The sequence below is a fragment of the Sitodiplosis mosellana genome, unplaced genomic scaffold (genome assembly GCF_009176505.1).
Source record: "Sitodiplosis mosellana isolate CC-2019 unplaced genomic scaffold, AAFC_SMos_1.0 Smas_scaffold_17, whole genome shotgun sequence".
NCBI classification, from domain to species: Eukaryota; Metazoa; Arthropoda; class Insecta; order Diptera; family Cecidomyiidae; genus Sitodiplosis; species Sitodiplosis mosellana.
The window spans coordinates 74,472-91,932 of NW_022595259.1; the positions used below are offsets into that span (position 1 = coordinate 74,472).

At 35.2% G+C, this 17,461-nt stretch overlaps 1 protein-coding gene and 2 long non-coding RNA genes across 4 annotated transcripts; 2 read left to right on the forward strand and 1 right to left on the reverse strand.

Moving 5' to 3' along the window:
* Positions 1–2,288: 2,288 nt before the first annotated feature.
* On the forward strand, positions 2,289–5,283 carry LOC129568264 (uncharacterized). Of its 2 annotated transcripts, XR_008687933.1 has the most exons (3): positions 2,299–2,619; positions 2,735–3,194; positions 3,288–5,283. It is a non-coding gene; the product is annotated as an uncharacterized LOC129568264 (long non-coding RNA). The 2 variants fall into 2 exon arrangements; XR_008687932.1 differs by having other exon boundaries at positions 2,289–2,619; positions 2,735–5,283.
* On the reverse strand, positions 4,881–5,449 carry LOC129568263 (uncharacterized). Its single transcript, XR_008687931.1, has 2 exons — positions 5,124–5,449; positions 4,881–5,054 (listed from the first exon to the last, which is right to left on the reverse strand). It is a non-coding gene; the product is annotated as an uncharacterized LOC129568263 (long non-coding RNA).
* A 7,755-nt stretch (positions 5,450–13,204) lies between these two features.
* Positions 13,205–15,421, forward strand: LOC129568129 (protein transport protein SEC31-like). Its single transcript, XM_055445696.1, has 2 exons — positions 13,205–14,137; positions 15,059–15,421. Exons 1-2 carry the CDS (start codon positions 13,205–13,207, stop codon positions 15,419–15,421), a joined length of 1,296 nt encoding a protein of 431 aa, XP_055301671.1.
* Positions 15,422–17,461: the final 2,040 nt, after the last annotated feature.

Below are 17,461 nucleotides of genomic sequence, written 5' to 3' on the forward strand. Positions count from 1 at the left end.
TTCGTTCGTTCGTTCGTTCGTTCGTAGAATCTACGAACATGTTCGTTTGTTCGTTCGTTCGTAGGTAAAATTTCATTTTTTTTTCAAACATAAAATTTTCTTATTTCTTAAAAAAATATAGGAATGATCTTATGTACTCAATAATACTGTAAGCACTGTAATACTGTAATTTTCAAGTTGTGAACATTATTTTCGCACAAAAAATTGAACGAATATTTTTTTGAGTTTCCACTTGCACAATTGGATGCATAATAATGCAATAAGCAATAATAATGCTGGTTTCAAATGTTGTGAAACGAAGAAAGTGATGCAGAGAGATAGAAAAAGTGACAAAGACAGTGTTCATCTCTTTTTGCCAAGTATGGTGTGCACATTTCAGATTCGTCTTGTTGCTGTGATATCATGAAGCACGTTGTCTCTCGAACTGTGTGTGTTGTACGATCACAGAACAAAACATTGTCTAAACGTATAACTGTTTTGCACGTGGCGATTTAACACAGTGCGTAAAACACACACTGTTTGAACGTCCATGTGATTTAAATCATCACTGCAACAAGTCTCTCTGAATTGCACACCATAAATGACAAAAAGAGATGAACTTTGCTGTCTTTGTCATTTTTATCTCTCTCTCTCTCTCTCTCTCTCTCTCTCTCTGTATGCATTACTTTCATCATTTTACAACTTCCACGTTCATGTCCAGCTAATTATCATATCATTCTATTCTCGCCAGCGGACACACAAACCACAATGAGTGAAAGTAAGATTTTCAGCGATGTTTTTTGTTGAGTGAAGATGTTTTTAATTAGTTTTATGCATTCAATTGCGCAAGTGGAAACTCAAAAAAATATTCGTTAAATTTTTTGTGCGAAAATAATGTTCACAACTTGTAAATTACAGTATTATAGTGCTTACAGTATTATTGAGTACATAGGATCATTCCTATATTTTTTTAAGAAATAAGAAAATTTTATGTTTGAAAAAAAAAATGAAATTTTACCTACGAACGAACGAACGAACAAACGAACATGTTCGCAGATTCTACGAACGAACGAACGAACGAACATGTTCGCATACGAACGAACGAACGAGCGCTCGTTGACCGCTCTGGATAGAGTCCTAAACTGCAAGAACAGTAAAATTATTCTTGCAGTCATGATACTTCGTAGAATATTCAATCAGTTACACAAATATGTACAATTCCCCCGAGTGATGATAGAAAAATGTGATTGGACTAAAACAAGACAATGATGGCTATTTGTATGTGTCGAACTATTATTTAAACGGAAATTCAAAAACATAATCAGCTATTTCACATCTTTGCACCTTTCTATCTTACACTTGTAAATTTCCGATCGTTTTCAATTTTTTCCAGAACCAAATTGACCACAAAACCATCAACTAAGTTCACTGAGAATGGTCTATTTTTCGAATTAAAAAAATATCCTTCCAATACTTTAAATTAGAACACATATATTATTTCATATGACTTGTATAAATTTTCGGTAGCGTTTTGTGTGCGCTTCAAATTAAATACAATTGCGACTGAACTGCGATTGGCAGTGATGTCTATACGCCTGTGTTTGCTTTTTACGTTCTTTATCTCTTCTCTTGCTTGCCACTGAAAAACACCTGAGTGTGATGTAAGGCATATACACACAACTGTGTTTATCATCAGCGAGTTATCGGTATTACTGTATTCTATTTTTATGGATTTCTATATAAATTTTATTTTAGTGATTCCATTTTTTACTTAACCCATCTCGCGCTGAAATTTGACTGACATAAAACTGATGCCATAAGACATCGTCGCGGCTAATGGGTTAATTTTCTCATCATTTTCTGTCATCATCGCCTTCTCATTATCTCAGCACTTGTACATTTTTGTGTCTTGTCATCGAAAAAATATAGATTAGGCGAAATTCTTCAAGAATACACCCAAGCAACGAAATTTTCGAAAGAACGAATTTATTCAAAAGAACTTAGCTGACTTTGACATTCAGTCATTCATTCATTCACAATGATGTTCATGACTTTATTTATTTGGGCCAGTACATTTTTTGCAATTGAGTAATGCGGCGATTATCAGCAATTTTGTTGGAACAAATAACCGTTGACAAATAACTGCGTAGTTTTAAGTCCAATTAATAAACAAAGTTTATTATTTTATTCATTCAACAAATAATCATAATTTAATACTTGATTTATATGTCCCACTGAAAAAAAAAATTTCTTTTTAACTTTCTTTGTTTAATTTCCCACATTTTACTTGTTCGCTCGCTAAGAAATGCTATTCTGAATCATGGAAAAATCCCCAAGATACTTACTGATAATAATACACACAGTTGTGTTTAAACCATACGTTACGATGTTTTTCGGTCGCAGGCATGGGAAAGAGATATAGAACGTAAATAGCAACAAACACAAATGCACAGAGATCATCGTGAAGCGTATAAAGAGGTCATAAGCAATCTACAATAGTACTCAGCATTTCCATTCGATGAAATAAAGTAAATTTTCCTTCAGAGCAAATCAGAGGTTTGTATAATATGCACATTGCACACTTATTGCTAGTCTTGCACTATTGAATCGTCTTGAATATTCCATCGTATGTCATTCAATGTAAGTGAAAATAGAAATTTGTGAAACATTTTGCATATTAATTCTGTGTTGATGAAATTCAGACAAGTGAGTCTCTTAAGAAACACAAAATCATTTCGATTTGTTGTAATTTTAGGAAACTTCAATGATGTGATTAATTCATTTCAACTGAAGTTCCATTGAATGCGCATTCAATTCAAACATCTTCGATCATGTTCGAAATTCGGAGAGACTGTGGAGAAATTGATTAAATGACTGCCAAGCTGACAATTCTCCACTTTGCCGCTTTCCTATCATCGTCATACGTGTGATTGTGTGTAAGAAAAATACCGAAACATTACATAGGAGCCGCTGTCCAGCAACAAATACGCAGAATATTTTCTCACTTTTCGTCGTACAGTTCGCCATGTTTCATTGAATAAAATTGCGCAATACCAAATTCTCCGCAGTTTTTGGCTAATAATTTCATTATTGGCGCACATTTTTTTGTAAAAGCATCGTGTTTCAAGAAATAGAACTTTTTTTCTTCAAGATCGGGCAAAAAATCGTCGATTCATTGAATTTTTTTTCGATTTTTCTGGACATCAACTGGGACGGTATACATTTGTTAGATTTTTATTATTCCACGCAACATTCGTCAGTCTCTTTATTTCACAATACACTTATTTATTTATTTATTTATTACGAAGCCTACATTTATGCCAATATGTGTTCCCAGCAAGCTGAGAACATGCTGGTCAGAGACCCAATACGGCATAAATTCCGCCCATGGTGCGTCTTTTGCAAAGAGAATACAGTCAGGGGAGGGATGATATAAAAGTGAGGCTTTCATACCAGAATTGGGTCAGGAAAACCATGGTAAAACCGGCTTGATTCTGGAAAACCAGGGGAAATACAATGATGATGAGTTTTTGCAATTAAAGTACGTTAACATCAATGAGAAAAATCAAATGAAAAGTCAAACTTAATCTAAATTGGATACGAAATTTCATAACAATGGTCCGAGTATTTCACTATTTGAAAAATATCTAAAAATTTACTGCGTGGAACGTAACAGATGCTTTAGGTTATTTTTAAACGCGACTAGAGATTTAGAATTTCTAATTTCGACCGATATACTATTCCAAAAATTGATTGCAGAGAAACTAAATGCGCGAGTATCAAATGCAGTACGCGGACTGAAATTCATGCGAAGATTATCTGGATAACGTGACGATTCACCATTACGAACAAACATGCGATTCAGATACTCAGGCGAACAATTCGACAACTGCTTGAATATCAAGACTGCTGATTGCAGTTTTGCTCTGCTCTCAGGAGTCAATCCACTCAAACGTTCACGATATTCAGTAACATGATCATTACGTTTTAATCCGTAAATGTAGCGAATCTTGTCGTTATCAGCAACAAGATCACGGTGCACCTGGTTTTGGGTGCTGTGGGCGTACCAGCCGTATGTTACCACACTTCTATAATCCATTATGGGATCTATCAGAGCTACAGCCATATCACGTTTGACGTAATAAAGCGTTTAGTGTGACGGATGCGATTCAACACGCCATACACTTTTTGCAATTTACACTTGTCATGTTCTTGAAAAGTAAAGTTTTCGTCAAAAATAACACCAAGGTTCTTTATTGACTTACAGAATTCGATTGTTTCATCACCTAATTTCACTTCATTGATCATATCAAAATTCAACCGACCCGTTTGATGCTTTGATCCAATGATCATTACTTTTGACTTTAAACTATTTATAATCATACCGCGACGTTTAAGAAAATCATTCAATTTGGCAAGGTCCGAGTTTATTTTATCGATACCGTCGTTAATTTTATCAAAATCCACTTCGATATGTGCTTGACAATCATCCGCGAACAAATGGCCTTTCATATTTTCAAACACATTGAGAGTATCATTAAAGTAAAGAGAGAAGAAAGTTTGGCCGAAATTACTACCTTGCAATACTCCATTATTAATTGGAACAAAATTTGACTCTTGATCACCGACTTTAACTTTTTGCTGAATGTTACTATAAATTGATTTAATTAATTTAACCGCGCTATTAGAAAAACCATACGATTCACAAACTTTTAAAAGAGCATCATGAGGAACTGACGGAACACGAACTGAATTGCGCAATAAAATTGGTTCTCAGTGAAAATACTTTTTTTTATTCGGAAAAGAGACATTTTGTGCTCTGATTTTTATTTGATATCCATTCGATTACAATTTGCTGGAAAAAAACTATCGACAACATGCAATGATAAGCGAGCAAATGATTGGAGTGTACCCATTTTTATCAGGTTTTTAACAATTACAAGATTTACATTCGATTATGTTATTACAATCGGAATCTCTATTGCAAGATGAGTTATTATCAAAACACCAGTTTGAGTTGGAAGCGCAATAGCCCCAGCATGTATGAGGGTACCAGAATGTACCGCAATGGTTAGCTACATCAAAAAAAATATATTGTCAATTCTATACATTTAATTATGAATTTTAGTTGCAATTTCAACTACCTAATGCGAAACAGTGATTTTGGGCATCGACCATTGCACTATGGCCAATGATTCCGATGAACACGAAAACCAGAAATCCAATTTTATATTTTTCACGGGAAATTCCCATTGTTCTTCAACGTCTTTTAACTAACAAATTAAACTAACTGATGACAATGAACAGACTTGTGTATTATTTTATACCAGGCAAGAGTCGACACCGACACACAATACAATCGTGATTGACTCTTATCAAATCTTAAGGCACAGTAAAGTTTCACCTTCTCAAGAATGGACTTCGTAAACATTTATAAAAATATTCGATTATTCATCAATTCTCTGTAGAAAAATATTATGATAAGAATGTTTACTGTCTACTTAAGCGACTTTATATGCATTCCAATGTAATCACAATTTGACTCCAACAGTATAAATTTCAAAATAACAACGAGATATTGAATATCATTTAACTGCAAATGAATAATGCTTCCATACATCAAAATATCAAGAGTAAATTGAAATGAATCACAGCCGGCGACAGCAGGCGCGAGTGACGAAAGCACCTATGTGCTGAAAGTCGAACTCGCCTATATATACACGCAATTTCGAACTTTTTTCCTAAGAGGCCATCTGGTATTTATGAAGTATCGCTAGAAAGCCCCTGGCTCATAGGCCCAGAAAATTCATTCAAACTTGGGAATTGACCAACCGCCTCCAAGTTTTAGTTAAAGTGACCGATTTTTCACAGAGGTTTGTATAATATGCACATTGCACACTTATTGCTAGTCTTGCACTATTGAATCGTCTTGAATATTCCATCGTATGTCATTCAATGTAATTGAAAATAGAAATTTGTGAAACATTTTGCAAATTAATTCTGTGTTGATGAAATTCAGACAAGTGAGTCTCTTAAGAAACACAAAAACATTTCAATTTGTTGCAATTTTAGGAAACTTCAATGATGTGATTAATTCATTTCAACTGAAGTTTCATTGAATGCGCATTCAATTCAAACATCTTCGATCATGTTCGAAATTCGGAGAGACTGTGGAGAAATTGATTAAATGACTGCCAAGCTGACAATTCTCCACGTTGCCGCTTTCCTATCATCGTCATACGGGTGGTTGTGTGTAAGAAAAATACCGAAACAGTGACATTACATAGGAGCCGCTGTCCAGCGACAAATACGCAGAATATTTCCTCACTTTTTGTCGTACAGTTCGCCATGTTTCATTGAATAAAATTGCGCAATACCAAATTCTCCTCAGTTTTTGGCCAATAATTTCATTATTAGCGCACATTTTTTAGTAAAAGCATCGTGTTTCAAGGAATAAAACTTTTTTTCTTCAAGATCGGGTAAAAAATCGTCGATTCAATGAACTTTTTTTCGATTTTTCTGAGCATCAACTGGGACGGTATACATTTGTTACATTTTCATTATTCCACGCAACATTCGTCAGTCCTTTTATTTCACAATACACGAACTGAATTGCGCAATAAAATTGGCTCTCAGTGAAAATACTTTTTTTTATTCGGAAAAGAGACATTTTGTGCCAAGAGTTACAAGAGCGAAAAATTGAAAAGAAATAAAACTTTATGATCGTTCTTTGCAATAGGCAAATTCAAGTCTGTTGTTAATCATGTGAATAAAGTTGTCAACAAGTACCAATTGAAATTCGCCTCACTTTGCAAGTGTCTCACAGTGTTTCCTCTTTTTCTCTCTCCGTATTAATTGTGGAATTCTATTTGTCAACAAAAATCTTCATTGCAACTATTGCGCTGCTTCGGGCACTTGATCACTAGTCTTCAAATCGATGCACTGCAGACAATTGATGCTTCACTTCGTAGCCGTATAATCAACCGTGTGTTTTGCCACACAACAGAATACTGCTCGGAATCCTTGACCGAACTATCATTGCATTACATAGGGGACAGTGTATTTGATTCAGTGATCACAAAGCCATTTGCAAAAGTTGAAAACGTTGAATTGTTCAAGTGCTCCTTCAACGTGGGTACGATGGATTTCAATGCATGGTTTCCGGCAATGCGTCGATTGGAATTGAATAGCAACCGATTTGTTGATAGCGGCACGATCGAGAAGCAAATCCCTCCTTTGGAACACTTGGGCCTCGTTTGCGGTGGTAAAATGCAAGTGAAGCCCGTTCGAGAATTTCTGCGACGCAATTCACAGCTGCGCAGTTTTTCTTTGAATCTACGAGCTGATCCAAAATTGAACCGTTCTTTTGAACCTTTTTATTCTTTTTCATCTTCTCTTCTAAATTGTGCAAGCAAATGTTTGCAACAATTGGTTTACCTTAAGGTTTGTGGTTATTCAAACGATTTTCTTGTTCTTCACAACACCAATTTCAAGACAGTGACGAAATTGGAAATCGGTTTTCTTGGTAAAATGAGGCCTTTTGAGTCCATCGGTAAACTCTCATTCGATCGACTTGTGGATGTCACACTTGACTTGCGCTGGAACAACTGGTACAATAGAATAACCAATTTTCTCGCAAGATATCAATCCATTGAAAGATTGACTGTACAAACATCGAATAACAACAAACAAGCCATCAATGAACGTGTTCTGACCGAAATCGTTCAAACGTTGCCGCTGTTGAACGAGCTCAACTTTTTCGGTGTCATCTTTTCAATCGATGAATTGGTTGATTTATTGGTCAAATTCAATTTGTTGAAGTATAGCTTCTCCTACGGAAATCAGCTTCAATTAGACATCCTGAAAATCCGACTTGGTGAAAAATGGAAAGCCACCATCAACAATCGATGCGTCAGAGTCGAACGCAACATCTGCGAAGCATAGCGATGACTTTGGAATGAATGAATGGCAACAAACCTGTCAACGACTGAAACCGAAACCGAATCGAAAATTTCGCAGAAATCTTCATACAATCTTCTTATTTTTAATTTTGCTTTGTTTTATGAAAAAAAGTCAGTTGTCATACAATTTTATGAAAATGAATCCTTAATATAACATTCCAAAACTGGTTTTTATCTTTTGATGAAATCAATTTAAAATTCGTAATGTGCGGAAGCAAAATCCTTTCGAAACGGGACTATATACGATTCAACTATACGAAATGGTGGCAGCACCGGTTGACGTTTCGTACGAGTATCTCATGTGACGGCAAATTAATGTTCATTTTTAGTTGCATCGTCTTTGTTGCATGTACGTGTGGAATGTGCCCTGAAAATTGAGTATTTTTGCTGTAAATGTAGCAGAAGAGTTCTTTAGTTTAAATGAAATTCAGACTACATTTATCGGAGAAGAACAAATAGAGAATAAATCAAAAATTTCAGATAGTGTTGGGTTCTAGTTGAGAATTTTTACAAAGGTAGGCAACTCATTAACGGCTCAGTACGATGATTGCTCGTATTTTGGTGATGATACTCCATTTTTTTTTTGTAATGATTATTGAAATAGCTTCAAAAGTAATTGATAGCACCTCATATGATTCTATTTCCTAATTCAGGTACATTCAACGAGCAAAATGAGTCAACATGACGAAGAAGTTGATGAACAGCCAAAAGAAAAGAAAACCGAGACCGACAGGGAACCACATCCATTCCAAACTAAACTCACTGACGTCATTGATGATTGCCTAGAGAGCATTTTCATGTATTTGAGCCTCGATGACCTTCTCAACATAGCTCACACGAACAAAGGATTGAAATCAGGCGCTGACAGAGCATTCGAACGCAAGTTTGGAAAAAAGACAATCAGTTTGGTAATTGAGTTCGTATGCAGCAGTCGTAAACACATGGTGGACAAATATTCGATTGAAATATATATTATCCGAACATCGTTGCAACTCTTGCGATGCTTTGGTTGCTTGATTAAGAAACTAATGGTAATTTGGGAAGATTATCATTATGGTGCAATATTTCCGCGTATTCAAAGCAAAATCTTTCATTATGTCAATGAATTTTGTTTCGAATCGTGGTCCGAAATTACATTCAATAGCATCTCTTGGTCACATGAAAACCGTCTTTTAAATGCTCCAAATTTCGATTGCATAGAGATAAACTTCCCGAAACTGCGGTGTCTGACTTTCAAGGAAACATCAGAATTTTTAGCTAAAAGTGTTATAAATTCTGTCCGTTTGAATCCACAAATTGTGAGCCTAGCATTGAGTACGAATTGTTGGAGGGGAATTCTTCGTGATGTTACCCAATACCTATTAAATCTAGAGCATCTCCGTATCATTTGTGACGGTGATTTTTTCAATTTTACGGACGATATTGTTAATTTTGAAAATCTAAAACATTTGCAAATTGATAACCAGTTCACTTTCACACCAAATTCCGGCAAAATTCCTTTCGCATCCGATCGACTTGAAGAATTTAAATACAAACTTGCGATGCCTTCAATCGGTCAAAATCTCATTGATTTCTTTGAAGCACACCAGTCCATTACCAAACTGAATTTAGAAACGTCGTGTGACAATCAAAAATTATCGTACGAAGAGAGCATAAATATTGCTACCGCATTGCCTCGATTGCAGAATGCCACCGTTCATCGCTTTGAACTCTCAGCTTACTCGATGCTTTCATTCATTGACAATTGCAAGTCATTGAAAACATTCCGTTCTCGTTTGCGTAACACTGCTGGGCAACGAATGGCAGGCATCAATCGATGGGTCGTTCAATGCTACATTGGAACTCGCAAACAAAATCGGCATTTGAACTCCAGCCGATTTGGACATTAAATTCCCACGATGAAAACCACCCAATCAAGACAAAAGTATCTTTACGAATCGAAATCAAATAAAAATCGTAAGCAGTAACATCAGCTTTTCCAACTTGATGAGGTAGCAAAAATTGAATTGAAATATTCTAATTATAAAATTATATCTGACAAAAATAGATTCAAAAGAGCCAGAACTAAAAAAAAATCACAAATCCAATGAAGGTTGAAATCAGAAAAAAAAAACATTTACATGAAAATCTGATCCACAAATTCAGAAATCGCATTCATTCCCTGAAAGAAAAAGAATTGTATCTAAGAGAAAGTTTCGAAAAGAAATAAAAAAATAAATGAATTACAATAGGCGAGCTCGATTTAAAAATGTAAAGACATATCCACAAGAGCCAGACCATCCCCTATAAAATTGTGAATAAAAGCTGACATTGACTAGAAGTAATACAAAATAAAGAAGAAACATCAATTCGAATCAATAACAAACAGAAAATGTGAACAGCAACATAACTAGAACTCAGTATTTCCATTCGATTAAATAGCAAAAAAAAACGCAAAATCATGTAAAAAAACACATATTTTCATGTTATAAATCAATTGGTATATATGAATAAATGTTGGTACAGCAAATTCGATGACTTTTTTTTATTTATTTATGAAGATTGAAATAATTGAAAATTAAAGACGCTCCTGAGTAACGAATGTCAAGTATCAATCGATCTCCAGCTGTTAAATCGGAACGCATAAAGAAGAATTTTTCTAAAGAAAAACGAAGAAGCCAATGGCTTCTGCAGATGAGTCTAAAAAACTAAGCTTGCCGAAAAAACAAAAGACGTTATTTGTGATAAAAATGCCTCAAGATCATTAATATTATTGGATAAAATGCGGAATTTACCGCATTCACCAGTAATCGTTCCATAATGCATGCCATAAAAAGTGTTTTCACGTTCGAATGATCTTCAGCTATTCTTTATGCGCTTCTCATGCACTCTTTTTCTGTAACAGCCATTCAATGACTACCCAACGATTCGGTATGTATAATCATGATAAGTAAGGCAAGTGTATTCACTTTCGTTTATGTATCTTGCACTTTGGAAATATGCAATACAATTAACTGATGCACGTAAGTCTATTTTCACTCTACACTTTGTTTACATGTTTAATCGCCATTGGTAATGACCACTGTTTCATGAATGAATACACCTTTGCATGCCATTGAAAAAAACGATCGAAGTTCTTTTTTGGCATTTCTTTAATGGTGTTTTGAATAAAAAGCAATGTTGTTTCAAATATTCAATCGGAATTAATTAATCTACTTATGAATATAGTTTTTACATTTGTTGCGATGGATTGGAGTATATAAATTCAATCGTTTTCTTCAATTTCCAAACAGTCGGTTATTTTGCTTTGAAGAGAGTAATTGTATTTGTGGATAGACGTTGTGTGTAATTTGTTCGTTTGATTTTTTTTCCGTTGTTTTCAAGTGAAAAGTGTTTTCTCAGCCGAACCAGCATGATAAGCACCAAATTGCTCGTAAGTTTTGACTTTTGTCAGTTTATGGAGCGAAAATCTTTTTTATGAATAAATTTCGACTTTCTCAATCGAATTGATTTGAATTGGAAGTTTAGTTTTGTGAGGCGCATTTCGAAGTTCATTTTATTGATTGTTTAATAGACATAATGAATTAATTTTGTTATTATTCAATAAACAATTGCTGACTCTCCCGACAAAAGAGCTACGAATCCAAGATTGTTAAAAGTCTTTCAATCAGACACCGAACCTACGACAAAAATGCTGACAATACTTTAACGAATAATGTGATTTGACATTACATATACACTCAACAGTAAACATAGCGCTCAAAGCATTTGGACTCACCCGAACTCACAATGTGCTGTGTATTAATCATATACTGTCAAATTTTTTCACGCTGGTGGCGCACCTAGCCCATGGATGGATGTACTATGGGTTAGCTGAACTATGTAACCGAATGTCAAGTTGGTTGTGTATGAATTTTGACAGAACTTCTGCGGCCATCACCTAGTTGCGCCACATATCACATCGTTCCATAGACATTGTGAGTTCGACTCACCTATGTAAAGCTATTTGCTCTTTTCGCTCACTCAAAAGACAACGGTTCGGAAATTCCAAGTTAAACTCGAACAAATGTTCAATAAAAATGAAAAATATACTAAAAAACGTGAAGGCGTGCATTTTTTGTACTGCACGTGAAACAAAGCAATGAGCGCCAAGCGTAAACACGGTTGTTATTGTTTCGATACGCATTCGTTTTTACGTTTGATAGCCCCAGAGGAAATGAAAATTAATTTTTTCTGGCATAAGTAGGAAATCGAGCGTTGAATACAAATTTAGTGGAAGCTGCAAGAAGATGCATTATGGAATGTGTGAAAAAATATTATTTTCACACTGAGTTCAACGAATTGTGTGGAAAACATTCATTCGTATCTTTTACCGAATTCATCATTCGATGTCAATCACACAAAAATCGCACCGTTTCTGTTTTTTAGTAGAAAAACTCATATGGGCGCACTGTCGGCGAATGAAATTTCGTACACAAATAATTTTGGCATTACTTCTCCTACCTAGCACGTTTTGACAATGTTCATTTGCTATAATAACGAAATTTTGATTCAATCTGACAATCTGGATTTTTATATTGAAAATTGGTTAACAATGTAGTTTTATTCATATTTTTTTTTTCATTTCAGACTTTCGTGTGTTTATGTTTACTAGTGCTAACGACCTATGCAAAAGTCACATCTTCAAAGTTTGAACAATCCACAACGAATTCAATATCATCTGTGAATGAGGCGAATGAAAATGAATTTTCGATTCCGAAAAATCGACATAGGAGAGCTGCGCAAAATTTCATTGTGGGACCACAAAGATTGGTTACATTCGTTAATGGTGTGCCTGTACAAATTCCAGTAACCAGAGTTAGTTCAAATTGTTTGTTCTATTGAAAGGTTTTGAGAATTAAAGAAAATCTGACTTTTGTCCACAGCAATTGAATACGAATCAAGTGATAACGGCAAATGGAGTAGTGACCAATTTGCCAACGGTTCTGAATGGTGTATATTCACAGTTTCCAATTTATCCAAATGTGCCATATCCATCGTTGAAAGCGTTAAAAAGAGCATACATTGCACAGCGATTACAAGCATCTGCTGGACAGGTATTGAGTTAAACTCCACTTTCTTTTGGAAACACAAATTTTTCTTCTTCTATACAATTTTGCTAGATTCCATACGCTTCTCCAGTGGTAGTTACAGTTCCAGTTCAACAACCAGTTCAACAACAAGCTCAAGCAAACCTTCAAACAACCACAACTCAGAATCCCGTTGTCAATGCGGTAAATTGATTTATGACCAATTTTTCGCTTTTTTTTCAACGATATATTTTTACAAAGGTTCGATTGCTACAACTGGCTAACCAAGTACAGCAGCTTCAAACCACGGCCACACCATCACCATCACCACCACCACCACCACCTCCAGCTCAGCCTCAACCTCGGCCTCAAGCTCAGCAGCAACCATTACCAATCAATATTGTCATACAGTCTCCAGCTCAAAATCAGCAGCAGCAGCAGCAGCCAGGGAATGTTGGCGCACCATCTCAAAATCAACCTCAGCAATTCAGCCAACCATTAAACGCTGTTGCATCCACACCAGTTGGTCAAGTTCAACAGCCACCGAGTCTTTTCTCACCCTCTGTAGTTCAAGCTCAGCAACCACAAAATTTGGCGAATTTTTTCCCAACTCCATCAATTCCACCACAGCAGCAACCAATTCAGAATACTTTTTCACCATCACAGATGCTTCAAGCTCTGCAACAGCGAATTCCAATGAACTTCTTCCCATCTCCTACAGTACAAGCTCAGCAACCGTCAACTTTGATGAACTTCTTTCCATCTCCATCAATCCAACCTCAGCAACAACCAATTTCAAATAATGTCGCAACATCGCCCATGATTCAAGCCCAGCAATCTCCAATTCCGGTGAATTTCTTCCCATCGCCTTCAACTCAAGTCCAACAGCAACCGATTCAAGGTCAACAGTCGCCAACTTTGATGAACTTTTTTCCATCTCCGTCAATTCAACCTCAGCCGCAATCGATTTCGAATGTTATCGCATCAATGCCAATGGTTCAAGCTCCACAGCAACCAATTCAGAATACTGTCACACCATCGCTAACTCAAATGCAGCAATTGGCCATCCCAACGAGTGCCTTTACGCCTCCTTTGGTTCAACCACAGCCAACTCAAAATACTGTCGCACCAACTCAACCACAGAACACGGTAATTTATTGCTTTTCTTATGTTTGCTTCGTTAAAGCTATTCATTTTTATGCACAAAATCATCTCAATTTGAGATTTAGAGATAAGGGTTAATGCGATAGAAATGTGTGTGTGTGTGTGTGAGTGCGCATAGCAGTAAATCAATGTATTAGCGTATAAAGCAGAAAAAGTGATTGAAAATGTGATAGAAAACGCGATGAAAAGTTCAATAATGTTAGAAAAGAATATCAAAATCCTTTATATCGACAAAATCAAATATTATTCACTTTCAGGATGCTGGTACAACGACCACGATTCAGGAAATTTTAAGCAATATACAAGAGCAACAATTGGCGCAGGCATCGTTTCCTACTGTCCACTTTTACATTTTTGGCTATCTTTTGATTGGTCTTACCATTGGAATTCTCATCTTTGTTTACGTTCAAAAAAAGAAAAAAAGCTTACGCCAATCGGTTAGAATTACTCAACCGCATCGATTTGCCGTACCATCTCGAAGAACTCAACGATCATCATACCCATAGATCTTATGATGGAATTTAAATTAAGATTGCTTTTAATTGTGCTACAAAGTGCATGCCTCGATTTTTTTTTTTAAATTGGTTCGGGAAATTATCTGAAAGAAAGAAAAGAGAGAAGAGAAAACGAAATTGCCAAAAATATGATAAATCGCAATCCATTAGAACAAATATTCAGGATATTTTCGTAAAATCCGAGCCGAATAGATATCAAATTGATTCGGGTCATGCTTATGCTATAAGTTTTAATTTATTTGTTACAATAACCTTCGATGTAAATAAATCAATGCGTTCAATTCTTAAATAAACGAATGTTAAGCATTTTAAGCAAAGAATCACAGTTAAATCTAAGTTTTTACCGAAAAAAATATAAAATTCGAATTACATTTGGTGATTTCTCTTTCAGTTGAGTACACGGTTGCCAAATAGTGCACTTTCAAATGCAAACACTGACAACGGGGCGCTTCAGAATGGAGTAACAAGCGGATCGGCAAGCGGTGTTAATGTTAGTGGATTGGATATGCAAGCTATGCAAACAATGCTTACTAATCCGTCAATAAACCAAGTAATTTTACCAGCAAACAATTCAATTCAAATACCAGTTGATACACCTGCAGTTCAACCTAAATCAAATATTTCAATTGAAGATGCAGCTAATGGGACTTCGGCCTTGGTGATGCCAAATATTTCATTTGCCAACCAAATGAACCTAACACCAATGGATATTCAACGAATTATCGATATGAATAACTTGAATAATTATTATTAATTGTTAATGGTAATTTTTTCACCTATCCTAATTTGCCCACAAGCTCTCATGAGCTTCCAATTATTACATTCGATTACTCCCAATACCCTATTTCTAATCTGATTTTTTGTTCCAGGGACATGGTTCTGCAATACTAACATGATGGCCATGTAATAACTACTAAATATAACTAAATCATTTAGCCTGCACAGTATGCCCTATGGAGAAGATGACCCGAATTACTCCAAATAAGTTCCTTTTGAAGTGTTCCATACTACTTTGCTTCACATATTTAAGCAATAAAACTCAATTTCCACCGAAAAATGAAAATTTTCAAACACAAAATGACATGAGAATAAAATAATTTTTATGAGCCGAAACATTGGATATTTTGATATAGAACTCTCGTTCAAACCATTACTTTACGTGCTAGATCGTTTTGAAAATGCAATCTAGGAGTTAGAAATAAAGATTTTAATCTCTTTTTAAATTGTTTAATCCCTCGTTTGATTATTCGGTGGAGATCTTCATAAATTTATTTAATAACAATTGTTCACGTAATGGAGTTCCTTTATTTTTCGAACGGAAAAAACCAAAGCATTCTAATTTCATACATTTTGAATCCAATGATTAAATTTGATGAGTTTCACGCCCCTAAAAGCAAATTATTTCTTAAAACAAATGATTTTTGTACGAATACACAAATATTTACGTCGAAAAGAATGTTTTTGAATTTTTCGGAAAAATCCATCGTGTGTAACGGTAAGTGGGTTGAGAAGATAAAACCTGCAATGATGAAATTTCATTGCACGAAAAACAGAATCATGACATTCTTGTGATAAACCATTGCCAGTCAGAGGAAAAAAAATTCCATTTAATTCTATCTGTTGTTTCAGCAACAACCAAAAATTCCTGTAAAATATCGTAAACCATCCAAATAGTAACATAGTTCTAACTGTAACATAGTCTCGAAATAAATCACTTTTCTAAAAAAAATACAAATAAGTCATATATATTCATATCGGAAGTTTTTTTCGTGTTCTTCTCAAAAACAACAGTTACCCTTCAAAGTTTTGTAGAAAATTAGTCTATTTGTTCAATTGTTACAATTTGGATGGTTTACGATAGTGAATTTTGTTATCAAATTTTCAAATATTTTACAGGCTCATGCCACTATGTGGCAGCATTACAATACAATTTGGATGGTTTACGATATGAAGAAGAAAACACCCATTGAATTTTATTCATTTTATTTTCAATTCGATTGGATTTATCTTTACATTTTCCATATCATGAACGACAAATATGTATATATACTTTTCAGAAATGACAATAAAAACCCACAACACCAAATTGTTCCATATAATCTTCTGTACAATTCCGAGTAAATAATCACACCCGCTTCCACTATGTTTTATCAATGTATCGAGTTCATTTTTATCATTTATTGTTTTTGCCATGGAAGCTTCTTGTCAAAAATATCTCTGGTAACTTCTGTGTTGCCATACAAAAAAGTAAGTATCAGTTTCGAAAAACAGTACAAACAGCGAATAGGATGACATCCGAATGACAAATAACCGATTAACCTAATGGAAATGGGAATTTTTTTCCAAAGGGGCGTCAAGAGTCCACGGAGACCATTGATAAGTGTGTTGTTTATCGTCACAGTGTTCGATTTGAGACTGGTAATAGCGGGTTTGGTTCAGTATGGATTGTGTGTGCCAGGCAATTGTTTATCCATAATTGTGATTGCCATAGCAATGAAATTTCTAAACAACAAATCGGTTGATAAATTGTCGACTGATAGGCGCCAAACGGTATGAAAAGTGCTCAAAATATGAGTGAAAAGTGAAATAACTCAAGACTAAATACTCCAGTGAATGAACCACGACTCTCTTTGATTCTCTTCTTCGCTATTCGACTCTCTTCATACGAGAGCTAGCACAAGATGGACATACAACAACCACTCAAAACAAGAGCGACTCTCTCGATCACGAAGAGAACGACATAAAAGACTCAAAGTGCGACTCAAAAAGAGAGCTGCGGCAAGAGAGACAAAGA